The sequence below is a fragment of the Leptosomus discolor genome, chromosome 1 (genome assembly GCF_034619465.1).
Source record: "Leptosomus discolor isolate bLepDis1 chromosome 1, bLepDis1.hap2, whole genome shotgun sequence".
NCBI classification, from domain to species: domain Eukaryota; kingdom Metazoa; phylum Chordata; class Aves; order Leptosomiformes; family Leptosomidae; genus Leptosomus; species Leptosomus discolor.
Genome location: NC_141391.1, coordinates 163621145 through 163640255, shown reverse-complemented (window position 1 = coordinate 163640255; position 19111 = coordinate 163621145). Strand labels below are relative to the sequence as shown.

At 57.5% G+C, this 19111-nt stretch overlaps 2 protein-coding genes across 2 annotated transcripts; one reads left to right on the top strand and one right to left on the bottom strand.

The window, feature by feature from the left end:
• The first annotated feature begins 2282 nt into the window (after window positions 1–2282).
• Window positions 2283–13875, top strand: PMM1 (phosphomannomutase 1). Its single transcript, XM_086469585.1, has 8 exons — window positions 2283–2363; window positions 2511–2628; window positions 3542–3618; window positions 3837–3928; window positions 6267–6366; window positions 7063–7138; window positions 10090–10205; window positions 10935–13875. The coding sequence occupies exons 1-8, from the start codon at window positions 2283–2285 to the stop codon at window positions 11055–11057; spliced, it is 783 nt and encodes a 260-aa protein (XP_086325711.1). The 3' UTR covers window positions 11058–13875.
• Window positions 13876–16133: 2258 nt separating this feature from the next.
• Window positions 16134–17132, bottom strand: CSDC2 (cold shock domain containing C2). The gene is made up of 3 exons (XM_009951712.2): window positions 16957–17132; window positions 16563–16685; window positions 16134–16296 (listed from the first exon to the last, which is right to left on the bottom strand). The coding sequence occupies exons 1-3, from the start codon at window positions 17130–17132 to the stop codon at window positions 16134–16136; spliced, it is 462 nt and encodes a 153-aa protein (XP_009950014.2).
• Between the last annotated feature and the right edge of the window lie 1979 nt (window positions 17133–19111).

Here is a 19111-nt window from a genome sequence, read left to right as displayed (position 1 = left end):
AGTAATAAATAACCAAAACAGCCGCAGCGGCCCTGCTCTCGGGGCTAACCCAGATGAAGGAATGAGCACAGCTGTACGCAGCTGTGTGCTTCACCAAAAGGCAGACTCATGCTCTCGGAGAAGCCAAGATGGCACAAGTGCTTGCTGGCTGATACCGAATGGCAGTCAGGGCGCTGGGAGAGGTGCTTTGGCTTGAATAGAGTTTCTGAAGGAGCGTGTCAAATGCGCTGGAGAAAGCACAGCAGGTAGTTCAAGTTTTGGAAAGCTCTCTCGATGGCACTGCAGGAGTGCAAAAATATGAACGCTGGCCCGTGTTTTAGCAGACTTTCCAATTCTGGGAAGTGCCCCGAGGTGGCACTGCTGCCTTGCAGCGCAGGGATGCACCTGAGCCCAGGGAGAGCTTTTGGGATGTCCAGAGTACTGTCTATGCAAGAGGCAAGGAGGAAGATCTCTCCCAGACAAGAAAGCTGCGGGTAGGAGCAGCCAGGAGACAAGACCATAGGGCACCTTGGGCTACAGCAATAACCAAATGCTGCTGCAATGCCGGGTCTGCAACGGGAGTGAGCTGGCAGGTTTTCCACGCCTCTTCCACCCAGATGTGGGAAGTGTCATGTCATGGCTTATGAAAAATAAAGGCTTGCATTCCTGAACCCCTGGGATTTCACTGTGTTTCTGACCCCGTGGCTGCCTTTTGGGAGTCCTGGGCATTAGCTCATGGCTCTGCTGCGTGGGAGAGCAGCTCTTTGGTTTCTGGTAGTCAAGCAACCTGAACTCATGAAGACATCTCTACTCACTCTTCAGCATGCCATGGTAGACACACTCTGAAGTATTCATGTTCTGGAGTAAGCATCACCACATTAAGTGGTGAGCTATACATCTAATCACACCTAGACAAGCACTATAAATGAGCATAACCCTACACTGAACTAAAAATTCAGCATCCAATTGCGTTCTAAGCAGCTGGGTGCTGAGGAACCGTTCTGAGAGCTTCAATGCATCTGAGAAAAGAGTCCAGCTTTCCAGAGGTGGGAGCTTGTAACCAGGGTCTGATCCAGAAGGCCGCAGAGGCCGTGATTCTGCAGGAGTATCGGTGCTAGAGCAAACACAACTGTAATACCCATCCAAGGCTGCCTGACTCACTACGTTATGGACACAACTCACAGAAACATTGTGGAAATAGCTATCCCAGTGACATTAACTGGTGGACTCAATGAGTCCCTCCCCCAGCAAGCAGCTGAAGATGTTTTGGTAAACTTTGTCCAAGGCAATGGCACAGAGGTAAATTATTAACATTGTTTCTGTACATCCCCCTTGCATTGAGTGGGAGCAGGAAAATCAAAAGCATGAGCAAAAACCAGAATCTGGTCGAGAACTGGGGAAAGGGGTCGCACAATGGCCTGGAAGTAAATAAGACTGAGAAAAAAACAACTGGACCATAAAAAAAAGTCTCCCCCCCAGTTCCAACCTAGCTCAGCACACTCATGAGCATTGCCTGAGGAAATAAGGCAAGCTAAGTGCCAAGCAAAAGGCAGTGAATGTTCCACGTAGGCTGTTTTTGATGTTGGAAAATAATTCAGGAATTATTGTAGGAGATGGCAGCCGGGCAGGCCGTCCGCTATTACGTGTCAGGCCACCATAATACAGAGCTGTGTGAATACGATCTGACCAGATGGTCTGATTAAATCCTAAAAGACTCATGGGGTAACTGCTAAGTGGGTCAAAGCACAAGTTACTGCAAGAAATAGATTTGGCTTTGTGCAGAGGAGTGGAGACTGAAAACTGAACTTCTTCAAGGAAAATATTAGCTATTAACAGCTAATTTCCTATTAGAAACGCAAGGTGGAGGCACGGGTGGATGCAGGCTGCTCCTGTCCCCCTCCTTAGGACACAGGAGCCCCCAGAGGAGCTGAGCTTACCTGGTAGCCCAGTCCACACCCCCAGCCCCTAAATGCAGTAATAACAGCAAATGTGAAGACACATCACCATCACCACCACTACCCCCCCACCCCCCCGCCCCCAAACTCCCAGGTCCTGCTTAGGGCAAAGAGCTGAAGCGGCGCAGCCGTCCATAGACCTGCACGTTAAGGCTCCATTGGGTGGGTGGGGGGCCTTCGGAGACACGGGGGGACAGGCGATGGGTTGGTACAAGGGTCCTCCGTGGCCTCCCCGGGCAGCAGCTCCACGTCGGTGCGGCAGCGGCCCGCGGAGGGCGGCGCGGCCGCCATCGCCGCCCGGGCGCGGTCCCGCCTCCCGCCCGCAGAGGCCGGGGTTCGGCGGCGGGGATGGCGGCGGCGGCGGCGGCAGCGCGGGGTCGAGTGCTGTGCCTCTTCGACGTGGACGGGACCCTGACGCCGGCTCGGCAGGTAGCAAGGCACGGGGCGGGCGGGGGCGGGCGGGGGGGGGGATTGGGGTTTGGGGTTTGGGGGGGGGGGGGGGGGGGGGGGCCGAGGTCAGCATGGCGGAGCTTGTCCCGCCGGCCGCGGCCCCCCACCCGCTGCTTTCCCCTCCAGAAAATCGAGCCGGAGGTGGACGCGTTCCTGCGGGAGCTGCGGGAGAGGGTGCACATCGGCGTGGTGGGAGGCTCCGACTATGCCAAGATAGCCGAGCAGCTGGGGGACGGGGATGAAGGTGAGACGCGGCCCACGAGGTCTCCCGGGGGGGTCACCCGTGTCCTAAATCCGACCCCAAGCCCGCCCTGGGGGTGCCTGGCCGTGCCCAGGCGGGAGCCGCTGCTCGGCTCCTTCTCCCGCTGCAGGCAGGGATGCTCCAACCCGCGCCGCCCGCTCCGCCGTCAGGTTTGTAGGAGCTTCATCGGGGCCCTGACAGCTCCCCCCGCCAAACCATCGCGCCCACCACCACCACCACCGCCACCCCCACCCACAGCGGGCAGGAACCCCTTGCGAATTTTCCCTCCCTGCTGCTCCATGGTGGGGTCTCCAGGGGGTTCCTCATCGTGTCCAAACGCAGACATGGGGTAGAGGAGGGAGTAGGAGGGCGAGGGGGCAGCCCCCGCTCCCTCCACTGTGTTTTCCTTCTCTGGCATGGATGCCAAGCACGGCTCCGAGCTCTGCCTCCTTAGCAGAGGGAGGCTGAGAAATTCCCGGCTGAGGCCGATTGCAGGGTCGCCAGTGCTGTCTGTCCGGGTTGCAGGAGAGGCTAGAGTTAGGTAACCAGTAACTGCATCTCCCCAGCACCCTGGCAGCGGGGAGAGGAGGAGAGAGAGAGAGGAGTAACACGCACGTGGTTGAAGGCCTGACATTTTGGAGCCCTTATCTTTGTCCTGCCACTGATTCAGCCCGTGACCTCGGTCAGGTCGTTTCCTGCGTCGTGCGTCAGTTCCCCACCTGGGAGCAGAAGATAATCTCCTTGCCCGCTTTGTGGAGAGCGAGGAGTGTCAATGGCCCTTTGCAGAGCACGGGGGATGTGGAAAGCCCAGTACTAAGGCACCAGGAGGATGGTTCACTCAGTCCTGAGGCCAGTCCTTTTGGCCCCTTTTCCCAGGCAGTACTCATGTTTACTCTTTTGTTTCCTTCCCCATCAGTCATTGATAAGTTTGACTACGTCTTCGCAGAGAACGGCACAGTGCAATACAAGAATGGGCAGCTGGTCTCCAAGCAGGTAGGTCCTGCTCCCCTTGCAGCCACAGTTCTTCTTCCCTGTCCCTGTGCAACCCCTGTGCCCTGTGTGCTGTGGGGAGCAGCGCCTGGCCCTAGGCAGATGGGTAGCCCCTCCTCCCTAAATGCCAGATCTGAATGTCCCGCTCCTCCAGGTCATGTTCTTGGGTGGGCTTCGTGGGAGGTCTAGCTTCTTCCTCACTGCCCCTTGTCCTCCCGCAGGCCATTCAGGACCACTTGGGGGAAGAGCTGCTGCAGGATCTCATCAACTTCTGTCTCAACTACATGGCGCTGCTGAAGCTGCCCAAGAAACGGTAACAGCCCAAGCCTGTGCAAATGGCAGTTGTATCACTGATTTCTAGGGAGATTTGAGCTCCAGAGCTCTCCTAAGAATAGCTGAGCTACTGAGCTTGTCTTACTCCAGGTTTTACCTTAGCATCTAGAGGCCCTGTGTAGGATCACTGCCACACCGAGCTGGTTACTGTGGGCAAATAATGGAAGAGGGTCTTTGTTCTAGACAGTCTGCACTATTTTTTAGCATAATGCCTGCTCTTTTGCCCCTTGGATTTTCTTCCCTGGGAAGCAGGGTACAGCCACTGTGTACATCAGGGTACAGCCACTGCGTGCATCTCATTTGGGACAATGGTACCAGCTTGTTACTGGTCAGGGCATCAGGCATCATTGGTCGTATGAGTTTCCAATCAGAAAAACAATGGCTCTTAAGATGGGAAGTCCAGTGCCTGAGCACACAGTTTCACACTGTTTCTAACCCAGTGTCACTTGGCACCGCTGGTAATAGGGCTGGCCCTGCTCTGCCCCTGAGCATGTGTTCCTGTCTGCTTCCCCCCCATGAGATCCAGCAGCCACAGGGTGAGTTGGGTTGGTGCACCTCCTCTGAAGGAAGACTAGGCCACTGCCAGGAAAGGAAAGGGTGGTTTTCCATTGGATCGGCTTGCCCTGATACCACAGAAAGGAGAGTGAGGGAACAGGTGGCATGAAGGTGGAAGAGGAGAGCAGGAGCACCTCTTTCAGAGGCAGCCTGCAGTTAAACCAGCCTGGGTGCAGTGTCAAACTACCCCTCAGACCAAAGTTTGTTACAAACACTTGAAGCCAGCGTGAGCCAGCAGTGCTGTTGACAGCAGCGGCTCTGCCCTTCCCTCGCCCCGGCTGGTTTGTTCCTGCTCTCCCCTTGTGTTTGTACAGCGAACCTGAGCAGGCGACCTGTCTGTTTGAAATTAATCTGGTAAAAGTTGCTAAGCTGTGATCCAGATTGGTTGCTTGATGTGAGTCACTGTTAATGGCAATAAGAGGACTGATGAGAAGGGCCAGGCTGGCTCCTTGCGACAGGACTGCCAGCTGAACGTGCCCCCGAAAGTGTGGGCTGGGACCCAGAAGCCTCAAGGCTCTTTGGTTGCCTCATTGCTGTCTGGTTGCCCAACAGTTTCAGCTCCCAAGTGCCTCTGTGGATTTAGGCTTATGGTATTTCCAGCAAAGCAAGGACTTTAACCCACATCTCCCGAGTCTTGGCCTGGGGTGTGAGCCACCAAACCCTTGGTGCAGCAGAGATGCTGCTCCCAGGGTGCAGGCATGACTGCCCATGCGTCTGTTCCCCATGATGTTCTTCACTGTGTTACAAGACAGGAGGCGGAGAGTATTTCCCCCAGACTCAGAGCGGGGGAAATATCACAGAGAAACAGCGGGCAGGGCTGCGAGGGACATCAGAGGGTTGATGAGCTCAGGGCTTCTCAGCTGCACAGGCAAGGGGATGTCCCTGTTCCAGCCAGGTTTCCACAAGAGTTTCAATCTATTTTCAGATTGGCAGTGCTGCTGTCCCCTGTTGTTTCTGCCCCACCAGTGCTGGTACCTGTCTGACCCCTCAGTGAGCTGTTCCAAGGTGATAAGCAAACAGAACTGGCTGGGCTTATAGCAAAGAGAAAAGAAGGGCGCAGTTTTCTGACAGCTTAGTGCTTTGAACCAGCCCACCGAGGAAGCGGCAGAGTAGTGATCCCAGTGCAAGGTGGGGGTGGCAAGCAGGAACTGGGTCCTGCCCATGCAGGCTTAGGTAAGAGTGGCAGTCAAAGGTGCAGGGGACAAATGGGAGATACAAAGGCCCTGCGGGTCCTGATTAGTGTCCCACGAGGAAGTCCTGATGCTCATCAGCCTGCTGCCAGACATCAGCAGTGAGTTACACTGACCTATTCCATCCCCCTGCCCAAGGTACTGCCAGCTTCACCCAACCCACCCAATGTTTCTTAAAAGCCTCCAGGGGTGGAGATGCCACAGTCTTGTCAGGCGGTTGGTCCAGTCCAGAAAATACCTGTCCTTGCATTTATTACAACATTAGAAAATATTTCCTATCATCTCACATCTCACCTAAGCTCATTGCTTCCAGCCTGTCCCTAGGCCACACAGGAACTGTTTGTTCCTCTTCTCTTACGGTCTCTTTTTATAAAACTATGAGCCCCTTGGAGACCTTGAGCAGAGTTGTTGATGCCTGGTCTCTGCCTGGCATGAAGCACCCATGAGTGGGCATGGCTTCTCTCCTGCTGCGTGTCCCTGCAGAGACTCATGCCTCACTGAGCAGCCGTTCCCCTGGAAAGGTCTGTTTTTCTTACCCTGCCCCAGTAAACTTGTGCCCTTGCCCACCCACAGAGGAACCTTCATTGAGTTTCGCAACGGGATGCTGAACATCTCCCCCATCGGACGGAGCTGCACCCCAGAGGAGCGAATCGAGTTCTCCGAGCTGGACAAGGTACACAGGCCAGACTGAGGTTCGCTCTCCCCTTTTGCTGGTTTTACACCACCACAGATCTGGGTCTTACCTGCTTCCCCCCTTCCCAAGTGGAAAGGAGCCCAGCTCCAAGCTGTGCACCAGGCCAACACATGCAGCAAGGTGGAGGCAGGACTGGGGGTCAGAAAACCCTCCAGGCCAGCCCAGCAGCTGTCTTCTCTTTCCCTCTCCCTGGCCCCAACAGAGCTGGAACTAATGGGCCTTCCAGACTGGGAGGGCCACAGCGTATCTGCTGGGCAGATCTCTGGAGCACTTGCCCCATCCCCCAGGCAGTTTCTGCCTGAGAGAGGGGAGTCTTGGGGTTGAGAGACTTTTCAAAACTTTGCAAGACTTTTTATGCAAAGCTGGAGAGTTTGGGTTATGAACTGGGCTTTGGGGAAATTGAAGCAGTTGCATTTCATTGGCAAGGAAGGGCTGGGATCTGCTTTTCCCAGGAGTCTCCTGGAGCTGCCCTGAGCTGCTGGCTTTTTACACAGACCCTGAGCAGGACCCTGGGTGAAAGCTGGATGAATGGCGTTATACTGGGGTCAAGGTGGGAAGGGGGAATGCGATAAGCCCGAGTTGCCCAGCAGATAGCTATATGGTGGCTTTTGGAAGACTCTCAACACCCAATTATTCAAACCCTCCTTCCTTCCCTTTCCTCCTTCTCCTCTGCAGAAAGAGCGGATCCGGGAGAAGTTTGTGGCAGCCTTGCAGAGGGAATTTGCTGGCAAAGGCCTGCGTTTCTCTCGAGGTGAGCGGAGAGGGCTTTGCCCTGGCCTCTTTATCGTGTTTCTCGTAAAAAGCTGGGAAGGGGAGCGGGAATCCTGGCTGTTCCCTCCGGAGGCCTGTAGATCCCGGTAAGAGCACAAGGAGCTTCTGTTCCTGGAGAGCCACCGTGGGGGCATCACGTTGGCATTCACAGCAGGGTGACGGCAGACAATAAACCGTGTTGCAGATTTGCCTCCCTGGGAATCATCCAGACAGGCGGGTTTCTGTCCTGTGACGTTATCCTTGCCTTAATTCCAGTCAGCTCTTTGGAGCCCATTCCTGGCCAGGAGGTCTGTCCTGGCTCAAGTGTCAGCAGCAAGGTGGCCAGCAGAGCTCCAGGCACATGCAGTCCTCTCTGGGAATGCCGTGGTGTAAGGGAGAAAGGAGCCTCATGTGTGTCTCAGCTGTGGGGTTTTGTTGGGAAGGTTGGCCACGAGGTAAACATCTTTCTTCATGGAGGAAGAGCTGCCAAGAGTCAGGGAGTTTGCAGCTCCATGCCATGGTCTTCTGCAGGGCCACTTCATGGGGTGGAGGTAGGCTCTTACAGCTTACCGAAGGCGAGGAACCAAAGGAGGGGCTTGAGCAATCCTGAGCTTCTGGCCAGGACAGGGAGGAAAATGAGGGCGGGTAAGTGATGGGGATGGAGCAGAGCGGTGGCTATGTATGAGAGAGGAAGATGCCATGTGGTAGCCTAGCCAAAAGACAAGGGGGTGACAAGTCTGGGAGGCGGCAGGGGACACCCCACTCTTGCACCCAGTGTGGGCCAGTACTGAGGGTCTGGTCCTCCAAGGGCTTTCCTCCTGAGAGTATCCCCTTGCCTTCAGCGTCCCACCAGGGGCATCCTGTGCTGCCCACAGCACTGACACACACCATTTGTCGCAGCAGAGAAAGACAAGGTCCCCACCGCCGTGTCCCCGCAGGCACAGGGGACAAGAGCAGAACAATGGGCCTTTCTCCTCTGACTTTGGGAAGCTGCCATGAAGAGCCGGGGCCTGTTGTGTAAAAGCATGAAGACAAGGGGAGCTGTGGGCCCCCCGCTCCTCCACAAAGAAAACGCGGGGTGTCTCAGGTCAGGCATCCAAAACCAGGGACATGCGGAAACGGGGCTCTTCTGCCAAGCTGTCTCTATGTGCCTTGTCCCAGGCTGTGGAGGACACAAGCCCCAGAGGTGGTAGGAGATCTCCCTGCAGCCCCCCCAGACCCATGCTCTGCCTAGGCAAGGGGCAGTGCTGGCTGTCCTCCACACCACCTCTTCTCCCTTTGATTTCCTACCCTCTCCAGCTGGAATCAGGAGCCGCTTCTTTCTGCCCAGCTCTGTTTAAAAGGCCAGAACGCAGTGAAATGCAGTGGTTTTCACAGGTAAATGGCTTTAGATGCAAAACCAGGAAGGATTTTAATGGGGTCGACTGAGTTTAGCTCCTGTTCCGATGCTGGTTCCTGCTGTGAGCTTGTGGACATCCCGATCCCTGAGCTCATAGGGTACTTGCTCCCGTCAGTATCACAGGGCCCTGCCCGGGGCATCCTGTCCAGCAGTGAATCCTCTGCCCCAAGTTGAACACACAGGCTCCATCCTCAGGCTCCTCAGGCTTCACGGAGGGCTGGTTTTGGGATCCCCAAGCCAACAGGGACACCTCAAGCAGCTAGGGAGGAGAGGAGCATGGCATCAGGACATGCATGTTTGAACAGCCAGTGGGATCAGTGCCTCTCCTCCAGCTGGAGCTCAGGGGATCAGTGCCTCTCCTCCAGCCAGGACCATCCCCTGAGGGTACGTGTCTACTCACCCCCATTCCTAAGAGACGTGAGGTTATGATTTATGAAGAAGGAGAGCGTGAACCTCCAGCATTGCTGGTAGCCCAGTAGATTGCCTGGAGAAGCAAGGGGTCCTGTTGAAACCAAATCCCCGTTCCTCCCAGCTCTGAGCGAGACCCAAACATACATGTGCCCTAAGTTGCAGGCTTTGGGAGGAACATGTCACCTATGTCAGTGCTGGGACAAGGGTCTGGCTCTGCAGCCTGTGCATGCAACGGGACAGCTCAAGAGGATGGGGGAGGTGCTGCCTCCAAGCACCCCCAAAAGGCAGCACCAATGCTGGGGTAAATTCTGCCTGGTCTAAGAGCAAGGGCTAGGAAGTTTGTTAACCCTTGGTGGCTGCAAGTGTCCATATGCACGTGCATGCATGCTCTCTGGGAAAGCTCCCTTGCCTCTGTACGTTTGCCCCGTCTGCGTTGGTGCCCCTCTAGGTGTTGGCAACCCACACTTGACTCTTGTGGCAAGAGGTGACAGGCCAGGGTCTTGCCCCAATTGTGTTGATGGGTTTGTGGTGGCTCCACGGCAAGGTCCTCAGTTCTTGGCCAGCATGCAGAGCCTGCTTGGGGCCTGCAGCGTGACCAGCTGGCACCCCTGAGCTGTGTGGTGCATGGGGTTTGCTCTGTGTGTGCAGGGTGCTGGGAGCCCCTGGTCCCTGGTGGGTTAAGGAGCATCGGAGTGGTTATGGAAGGGCCAGTGATATCCACACAGGAACCTAGGAGAGAGAGAGTGGTGCCGGTCTCTGAGGGCATTGTCCCCTTGGGACACAGAACAGGCTGATGCTATCTGCAAGGCGTGACCCCAAATCTCCCCCAACAGAAGCATCTCTTGGGACTCTCACCCCAGCACCCCCCACTGCAGCCCGATGGTTCCTGCTTGCCTGCCTGCCTGCAGTCAGGAGAGCTGTGCTGATGTCACCCCAGCCATGCTGATGTCACTCCGGCCTGTTGTCATAGGAACAGCATCTGCCACTGTCCTAGCCACATGCTGGAGAGGCACACCAAAGCAGAGCTGATCCTTGGCTACTGTTTGGGTGGGGTGGGCTCCCCTCCTCCTGCCTTTCCCATGGCAGGGGACATCCTGCCAGCTCCCACCAGCATAGCCCAATGCCCTCCCTTCTGCTGGCAGGTGGCATGATCAGCTTTGACGTCTTCCCGGAGGGCTGGGACAAGCGCTACTGCCTCAACGTGCTCGACGACGAGAGATTCGACACCATCCACTTCTTTGGGAACGAGACGACCCCTGTGAGTATGCCCTGCTCGCCACCCACACGGCCACTTTCCCCCCTTCGGCCCGGCAGGCCTACACGGAGCAGGTTTGCAGCAGGCTCATGACGGCGGCAGGCCCGCTGGGCCATGGAAAAATCACCCTGGCTTCACTGGGCTGGGGAGCAGGTCTACCTCAGCATCACTTTCCTCCCCCTGGCACCCTTGGGAGGGGGACAGCCACTCCTGCGGCCCACGGAACCCAAAACACAAGCCCCCAGCACTTAGGAGAGGACTTTTCAACAGCAGGAACAGCTTCCCCTTCCCTTTTGAGCGGTGGAGGATGATGCTTCCTTGCTGCTGTAGACCAGCTTGGCCATCCACTCAGCTCCTTCTAGATGACTATAACCTCTGCTCCCCAAATGTGCCCATCCCACCTTCTGCTAGCCCCTCTACAGGAAGGGCAGGGCCTAACCCCAGGCTCCTGGACAAGCTTTGCTGGCCTGGGACCTTCCCCAACCTTTCTGTGCTCCTCTCCTGGGCACAGAAGAGGGGAGGCAAGAGGGAAGGAGCAGGGCTCCCAGCCCAGCTTCTTCTGCCTCGCTGGGCCAGCAAAGCCCCAACAGTGCCTTCCCAGCAGGTCCTTGCCTGCCCAGCCGCTGGCTCCCACCCCAGCTCCTCACAGGACAGAGCAAGATGCAGATTCACAGATGAGGATGCTCTGGCAAGACCCTGCTAATCCTTTCCTTATTATCTATTCCCCTGCAGGGAGGGAACGATTATGAAATCTATGACGATCCCCGCACGGTGGGACACAGCGTCCAGTCCCCCCAGGATACAGTCCAGCGATGCCGTGAAATCTTCTTTCCAGAGAGAGCAAACGAGTGCTGACTGCCAGGTCCCTGCAGCCCTGCCCCAGCCCCACCCTCTCCCCCTGCCAGGAAAAGCACCTTCTTTTGAGGAATCTGCTCAGGGTAGACTGAAAAAAAAACACTTTGCAGAGCTGGTTGGGATGCAATGCGTGAGTGTGGGTGGGTGTGCAGGAGGGGGCCTTCGCTGAGCAGCCCTTTGGCACTCCTTGTGTGCCAGAAGGACCAGACCCTCCTTGTCTCCAGAAAAACTTCTGTCTTGACAGTTCAGGCTGTGGTGGGCAGCGATGCAGATGCTTTCTTGGTCAGAAAGCATTTGAAAGGGCCAGTCATGACAGAGTGTGTGTCTGCCCTGTGCTCCCTCCCCTCTTCCTTTCCACTCTGTTTCTCGTAACGTTTCTGCACAAGTGAACATGGGTCTCACCTTTCCCTCCCCCTTGCACCTTGGCTGGGGAGGATGGGGCTGCTGAAGCCCCAGGCATTCGCACCAGAGCTGCTTCGAAGTGAGAGGCCAGGAAGGCTTTTTGCTGCAAGCCCACACTAGGAAGGAGTAGCAGTGACCTCAGCTCATTGCAGCATTGTGCATCCTAATGCAGAGGACCACCATGTCCTTCACCTTGGTGCCACACCGTGCCAGTCCCTACAGGTGACCTGGGAATGACAGTTTTTACATGAGTACTCCTGCTTGGAGCTGTGCACGGATGCATGAAGAAACTAATTCTCTCTTCAGCTTACAAAAAGAATGGCTACCGTGGGTTTATTTTCCATGTTCTGCAGAAGTTGTCAAATTAGACCTTGCCTGGCACGGCCGGAGGACCCTGGGTGCCCAGCGTGTACAGAGCACCCTGTGGAGCGGTTGGGGGCAGATGGCTTCCCAGCAGTCTTCCCACCCACCTGTCCATTAGGCATCGCAGAGGTGTCAGTGTAAAACCTTACCCAGGCCATTCATAACAGCCCGAGTCCCCTTCCTTCCCAGTGCTTGGCTTGCCAGTATGCTGCCAGAGGCATTTTCAGAGAGGGACAACACAGGCCAGACCTGGTTTCTAGTGCTGATGGAGGTACACACTCAGCAGTCCTCTCCAAGTTTGCTTTTCCACCCCATCTCGTCCCACATGCTTGATTTATGTGGTCGCCTTTAGGGACGCAAGTTCTCCAGTGCAGCTGTGACGTGTCCTCCTGCTCCTCTCTTCTCCTGGGTCTTCGTGGGTTGCAAAACCACGTCTCTCCTTTGGCCCTTGACCTCCTCCTTCACATTGCCCCTTTATTCCTGGCCGTTATGCTGAGGTGTGCGACCACACCAGTGAGGCTAGTCACAGCTCGGTGCTCAAGAGGAGCTCAGGAATCCCCCCCAGGGAGATGTCCTGCTTATAGCTTTCCAGGGCACACGTGTCTGGTGTTTGTGGACCTGGAAGGTGCCAGAGGTTCCTGCAAAAGCTCCCCACATTGCTTCCTGAGAGCCTTTCTCAGCACGTCCCTGCTGATATGGCACTGCCCCATCTCTTGGTCTTGTTTTCTCTCCTCTTTATCTCCTGTTCTGGCTTTCCTCGCTGTTGCTCTCCATCTCCCGCCTAGCAGCTGGACTGCAGAGAGAAGTTTCTCAGCTGGCTACTGCCACTTAACCAAGGGGTTAAGTTCCTCAGGCGAGATAAGTTGGTGCTTTTAGACACAGGGCAGGGTTGCCATGGGCGGAGTCCAGAGTGGACCTTGGCACTGCAGCCTGGCCACAGGCGCAGGAGCAGGGGTGCTGCGTGACCAGCACTGTCAGGGTGCTGTCTCCTCCACCTGACTGCACCTCTTAACTCTACAACACATCAGGTCTGTAATGCATCACATTTGCATGAGCGCAGCAGTCTGCCCAGCACCCAGAAATCCCCAACAAATGCACAAATTCCTCTTTCTACCCAGAGAAAATTTCTGTGTGGGAGAAGAGGACCTGTTGGGGAAGCCTGGATGCAGGGTACCCATTCCACAGGCCACTCATTTTGGCCCTCTACTGCAACCTTTATGGAGGAATCTTCTGTTTCGTGGTTCCTTCTTCTCTGTTTCACTGTGGATCAGGTTATGTGTGGGTCTTGGGGGTTTATTTTTCCTGTAAGTCTATACAAAGTCAGCAGGATCTCTAGAGAGCTTGGTGGCGAGTGAAGAGCAGGGCCTGACCCTGAAGGAATGAGGCACCGTGGTGGCAGCCTTGAGGGCTGAGATGCCTTGCATATTTGAAGGGAAGGGCAGGCTCTGTCTAAGGCTGCTCCTGATGGCAGCATGTCCCTTGCTCAGGGTGGGGGGAGTTGCAGGGTGAGCAGGGCAGAGGCAGGGATGACCTTTGAGGCACCAGCCATCACTTTCGCTGCTCAGGAGCTCACATGCGCATGGGTGAGATCAAGTTCAGAAACCTTGTTCCTGTCTTTGTCTTACATAGAGCCTGGGCTAGTTGAGGGCACCTCCCACCAGGAGACCCTGCCCTGCCCAGAAGTACCTGGGGCAGCCCCAGAATGGATCTCAAGAGACACAGAATGGTTGAGGTTGGAGGGACCTCTGGAGGTCATCTGGTCCAACCCCCTTTGCTCTAGCAGGGACATGGAGAGCCCTGGCTGCCTGCCCTGTGTGTTTGCAGGCAGGGATGAGGCACAACGCTGGAGTGGGAGCCCTACACCTAGGGGATGGCACACGCCTGTCCCTGAGACCCCTTTGCCCTGATGCTCCTCTCCTGGTGGGTGCCCACGGAGTAAGTGGGGGTTTCTCCCCGTGTATGCATGAGCGAGCAGATGTGGCAGGCCCCACGTCAGGGACCATCTTGCCCTATAGCTCCGTACCTGTCCGAGATGGGCAGCTCCTGTCTGGCTGATACCAACTGTTAAATAACAAATATATTTAAATACATATATATGTATATTAAAGAAAATAAAAATAAATCATACTAAAGCTACAATATGCAGCGGTTGGAGGCAGCGTGTGCTTTGTGCTGGGCTCTGCTGGGGTGAAACACAGCTAGATGGCAGGCGACCGCATTTGGACATCCCCACAGCAGTGGGGGACCAGCCCTGGTTCTGGTCACCCCTCCTGGTGGGCAGCAGCCTCCCATCCCAGGCTCAGGGTCTGCTCCCTGCCCCAAGCAAGGCTGGAGCACCCCAGGATCCCCCAGGACATGCTGTACAGAGGTGGCTGAGTCCATCCTGCCATGCCATCTGGATAAATCCTGAGTGCTCAAGGTCCTTTAACCGGGAGAGCCACCAGCATCACTACTGCCACACACACACACATGCACACAGGACAAAGAGCCAGGACAGGCAGGGCTCATGGGAAAGTCACCTTTAATGGTTTATTGCCAATGTTACAAAGGTCGACACACGGTCAGACAGGCAGGAACCACACCGGAGTTGTAAAAACACCAACAAGTCTAGGGTTTTAGTCTATTTCCAAAAAAAAAGAGAGAGAAAAAAAAAAGAAGAATCAAACAAAGTTTGCCTTGGCCAAGCTGACTGCATGTCCCGGGGACAGCTGGGGCCTGAGCCAATGTTGCCACAGCCCCTGGGCAAGCTGGGCTTTGGGCTGGCAGTGAGATGGGCTGCAGGGTCCTGGGGCAGTCCCCATGCCAGCCTGGGCTGGGGCAGCACATGGTGGTCCTCCCGAGTCCCCAGGGCTGCAGCTGTCCCACGTGGCACCAGCCTTGCCCCCCTCCCCTCCCCATGTACCGCAGACCCCCTGTCCCCACCACAACAGCATCGGCAAGAGAGGTGGAAAATACCCATCTCCATCAGTGCTGAGGACCGCCAGCGCCGGCAGCTCCTGCTGAGTGGGTGCCTGGGGAGCTGGCTTTCACCTCCTGCCCTGCTCGGGGGGCTGCTGGCACTCCGCTGTCCCCAACCCCGCTTCCAAATAAACCCTTTAAGGTGCTGATAATTCCCAGAGTGTCGGTGCAGACACCATTCCCCTGGGGTCAGCTCAGGCCCAGCCTGGTGCACACTGTCCCCATCCTGCTGCCCTCTGCCCTGTCCCTCCCTGGGGCTGTGGGAGCCCACCTGGCCAGGGTACGGTGGGGAAGACCAAAAACGAAGTTTGTGCTTTGTATACGAGACCCTGCCTACACCGAGGGGCTGGGGAGGAGGTGGCTGTGCTCGCCCCATGGCCGAGGCTACTCAAACCCCTCAGCCCCTTGCCCCGTCGGCAAGCTACAGACGTGCACACACACACGCACACACACACGCGCGCGCGCGCATGGGAAGGGGGGGGGAGGGTCCCCAGGGGGCTGGGGGGACAAGGGGAGGAGGAGGAGGAGGAGGAGAAGGCGGCCGTCTCCCCAAAACCACGTCAGCGCCGAGCCAAGAAAAGTGCATTACTGGCTCGGCGGCGGTGGGGAGCACAGAGATGCCAAGCGCACCCCTGCCTCACGCCCAGGCACAGCTCCCAGGCACCCAACACCCTGCCAGCAGCCGTTTGGCCCTTAAAACTAAACTTTTTTTTTTTTTTTTTCTGTAAGCCAGTCACCTCCCCGTGGCACCGCTGACCTGAGATCTTTTGATGGAGGGACGTGGCTCGGGCAGGTGCCGTGAGCTGCCAGCGATGGGGATGGGTCTCGGCCACCCAGTCCCCGCACAGTGATACGCCGCCCCGCACCGCCCCTTTCCCCCCCCCCCAGCCCCTTGGCATGCCCCGCTGCTGCCGTGCTGTGGGTAGCGGGACCAAGCAGGGTGCCCATCTTGCCGGAGCGGGGTTCAGGAGGACAAGCCAAGCCCCTCCAGCCTCCCCCTGGCTCCCTCCTGCTCTCAGCACCTGCTTCAGCCTGGGGCAGCTGCGGGGTAGGACTGGTTCCCCTGCTCCCCATGGCATCAGGGACAAGGAAGGGGACACGGGGCTCGGCACTGCCCCCGGAGCTGGGGGGCAGCAGGGAAGGGCTCTGCTTCCCCCGCCCCCCTCGACAAACACTTACAAACACACACAGAGAAAGGAAACCGTAACCTTATAAAAGACACCGAATGCAAACGCCTGCATGTTTGGGGGCAGCCCCAGCCCTCTTGCCACCTCAGCTCCCCCCATGCCCCCTGCAAGCGGCCAGGCAGGTTTGCTCTGTGGGGCTGAGCAGCTGGCGGCCCCCCCTGGGCGCCTAGGAGCCGATGATCTGGCCGGACCACGTCTCATGCTTCGTGTGGGGTGCCAGGTTGGTAAGGACCACCTCCACCGCCTGGAACTTCTGGTTCTTGGGAGGGATGGGGCAGACCTTGTACGTCACCTCGTCCCCCTCCACCGGGACATACTCCCCTTCGATGCTGTGGGAGAGGAGAGGAGAGGTGGTGGGGCTGGGGCCAAGAGCCGGACCTCTGCCCTGGACCCCCCAGCACCAAGGTACCGGACGCACCAGATGTGCCTTGGGAAAGAAAACCCAGTGACAAGGGGGGGTATGTGTGGAGAGGACAGGTAGAGCCCCATCCCCACCCCATGGAGACATTCCCACCCCTGCCCACGGGTCTCCAGCCCCGTGCTGATGGCATAACTCCGCCAGGGTGTCCCGGCACCGTGCAACCCTTGGACTTACTCAGACACATGGACGAAAATGTCCTCTGTGCCGTTCTCAGGGGTGATGAACCCGTGGCCCTGGGAGCGAGAGAACTGCTTGCAGACACCCTTGAAGATGGGGCCGGCGGAGGCGCGCGCTGTCCTGAGGGAGGAAAGTGACGGAGATGTCTCACCAGTGGCACTCACCCAGGGGGCAGCACGGGAAAAGGTTTGCTACAAAAACATGGCATTCCCCGGGAAAGCACGTGGCACCCACCCGCAGCACCCCAGGCAGGTGGGTGAGGTGATGCTGGGCACCACAATGGCGACGTGCACCAGGCGTAACTGGTTCTGCAGGTGCTGCTGGTGACCGCGGTCCCTGCTCGGCTCAGCCGGACAGTCCCAAGCCCGCTCGCCGCGTGCCGGGTACTTACGCCGAGTAGGTCCTGGTCCTCTTGGTGGGGAGGGGGCTGGGCAGGTCCCGCAGCAGGAGGTTGCCCCTCTCCCAGATGCGGCTGCCCTCCCGCTGGAAGGGGAAGGTGGGCCACACCGGCGACTTGGGGGAGTGCAGGGGTGGCACTGCCGGTGGGGCGCTGGGGTCCGACGACATGGTGGGGCCGGCGGGCTCCTCCGTTTTGGGGATGGGCGGGCAGGTGGCTGGAGAAAGAGCACCCGGGTGAGCGGGTCTGCTGCCTGCAACCTGGGGAGGAGAGAGGGAGGTGGTTACAGGCTCTCCAGGGGGTGTCTTTTGGAGGGGCAGTTTGCTGTCAGGAATTGCCCCCTCTACTACTGGCCCCACATCTGTGGGGGCAGGCAGCATGCCACTGGCCTTCGGTACTGGGCACCAACCCCTGGCACTGGGAATCGCCCTGGGAAACCCGTCCTGGCTTGGAGCAACCCGGGATGTTCCAGCAAATCAATCCCAAGGGAAGGAAAGAGCCTGGTTTGTGGCTTTGTCTTTCATTTTCCAGGATAATCCCAATTATTAAAGATGAAGTTGCTAAAAAGCATGCCCTGGGAGAAGGAGTAGCTGAGCGTGGGCTGCCACGGGCAGGGACCATTTTGGGAAGGATGCTCATGCAGTGCCAGCACGCCTGGGCCCCCAGTCCCAGCCTCTGAGATCTCCCCCCAGCCCAAGATTTCTGCTAAAAAGGGGAAGGAAAAAGGCTGAGACAACAGGTAGGTCAAGGTCAGGAGTCTGAGGTCTCCTCACTGCTGGAGGTTGCCTCAGCACTAAGGGATTTAGGACCCAATCTCAGCCGCAGCCAGTGGCTTGCTGCCCACCCAGGCACACTCCTATGGGGAAGGGACACCAGGAGGCTACTGAGGTGCCGCCGGCAGCACGCACACCCCTCGGGCACCTCAGACGAGCCATGACACAAGTACAACCTCCTGCCGCTGCGGTCATCGTGCTCCAGTTTTTGGCTGGCATCACGCGGTTTGCAAGGAGTCAAAGCCCCAAGGCGCAGAAACCCCACAACCTTTGGCTGCTGGAAGATGTGCAAGACTTGGCCTGACAGGCAGGTCACCTGCTGACGAGCAGGACCCAGAGCAAGCATGGGTACGGCTGTCCTCGCCAAATCACCCCAAGCATGAAATCTGGGGGCTGTCCATTTTTAAGCCTCCCAGAGAGGTGCTCTGGTGCACGATCAGCACTGCGGCTGCTTGCTCAGAAAGCCTTTGCTCTGCTGATTTCTATTCCCATCAGTTGCTGCATCTGATGCCGGGTGCCTCTGCCTTGGGGTGCCCTATGCCAGCAGCTGCTTGGGGGCACCGCTCTTTGGGGGCACAGTGTGGGGCTCCTCCATCTCCATCACCCCTCAGGCTCAGGGGTTTCCCCCCCATTGCCTGGAGCTGAGGAGCTCCATATCCCATGGAGTTACTGTCCCCTTCCCCGCCACACCCTCCATCCCTTCCTGCCCCGCTGGGGCATGCGGCATCTTTTGGGATGACATCTGCACACACCGGGAAACCCAGAGAATATTTAATTTGGTTTCTGAATCATCTGCAGCCCCTTGAGATGCTGAGGCCCTGGGGGGACATGTGAAAGGGGGTCACCTCCGCTCTGAAATTAGCAGGCACCAAGGACATGGGAAAAGTTTTCTAGAGCAGCTGAAGCTTTGTGGAGGGACCAGGTGACTCCTGTTCCCCTCACCCACCTCCACTTGCTTCCCCTGCCAGGGGGTCTGCCTGCCACTGGATCCTGACTGCTGTCAGTCCAGCTTTGGCTCCCATCCACGCCTCAGCTGGTGTCCTAACAGCTGCCCCCTCTCAGCCCTGCAGAGCTCCACCCCGAGCTGCAGGCAGCCAAGGCCACGCTAGAGTCCCACTCCAAGGCAGAAGCCACCACTTTCCTCCTGCCCTCCGAGACAACTTCCAGCTGTGGCCGCAAACCCCTCTGAAACATCTTTCCTCCCGCTGGCTTCCCATCCGCCCCCGCACCAAACCCTTCATTGCGCTTCAGCGGCTCCTCTCTGCCATGAAGCAACTGGAGCACGCACGCCTGCTTTCTGCTCCACGGCCCACCCCACACCGGGGCTGCTCGGCTCCCCGCCTGCCGGGCTCAGCATCTCCTGCCTCCACGCCCAG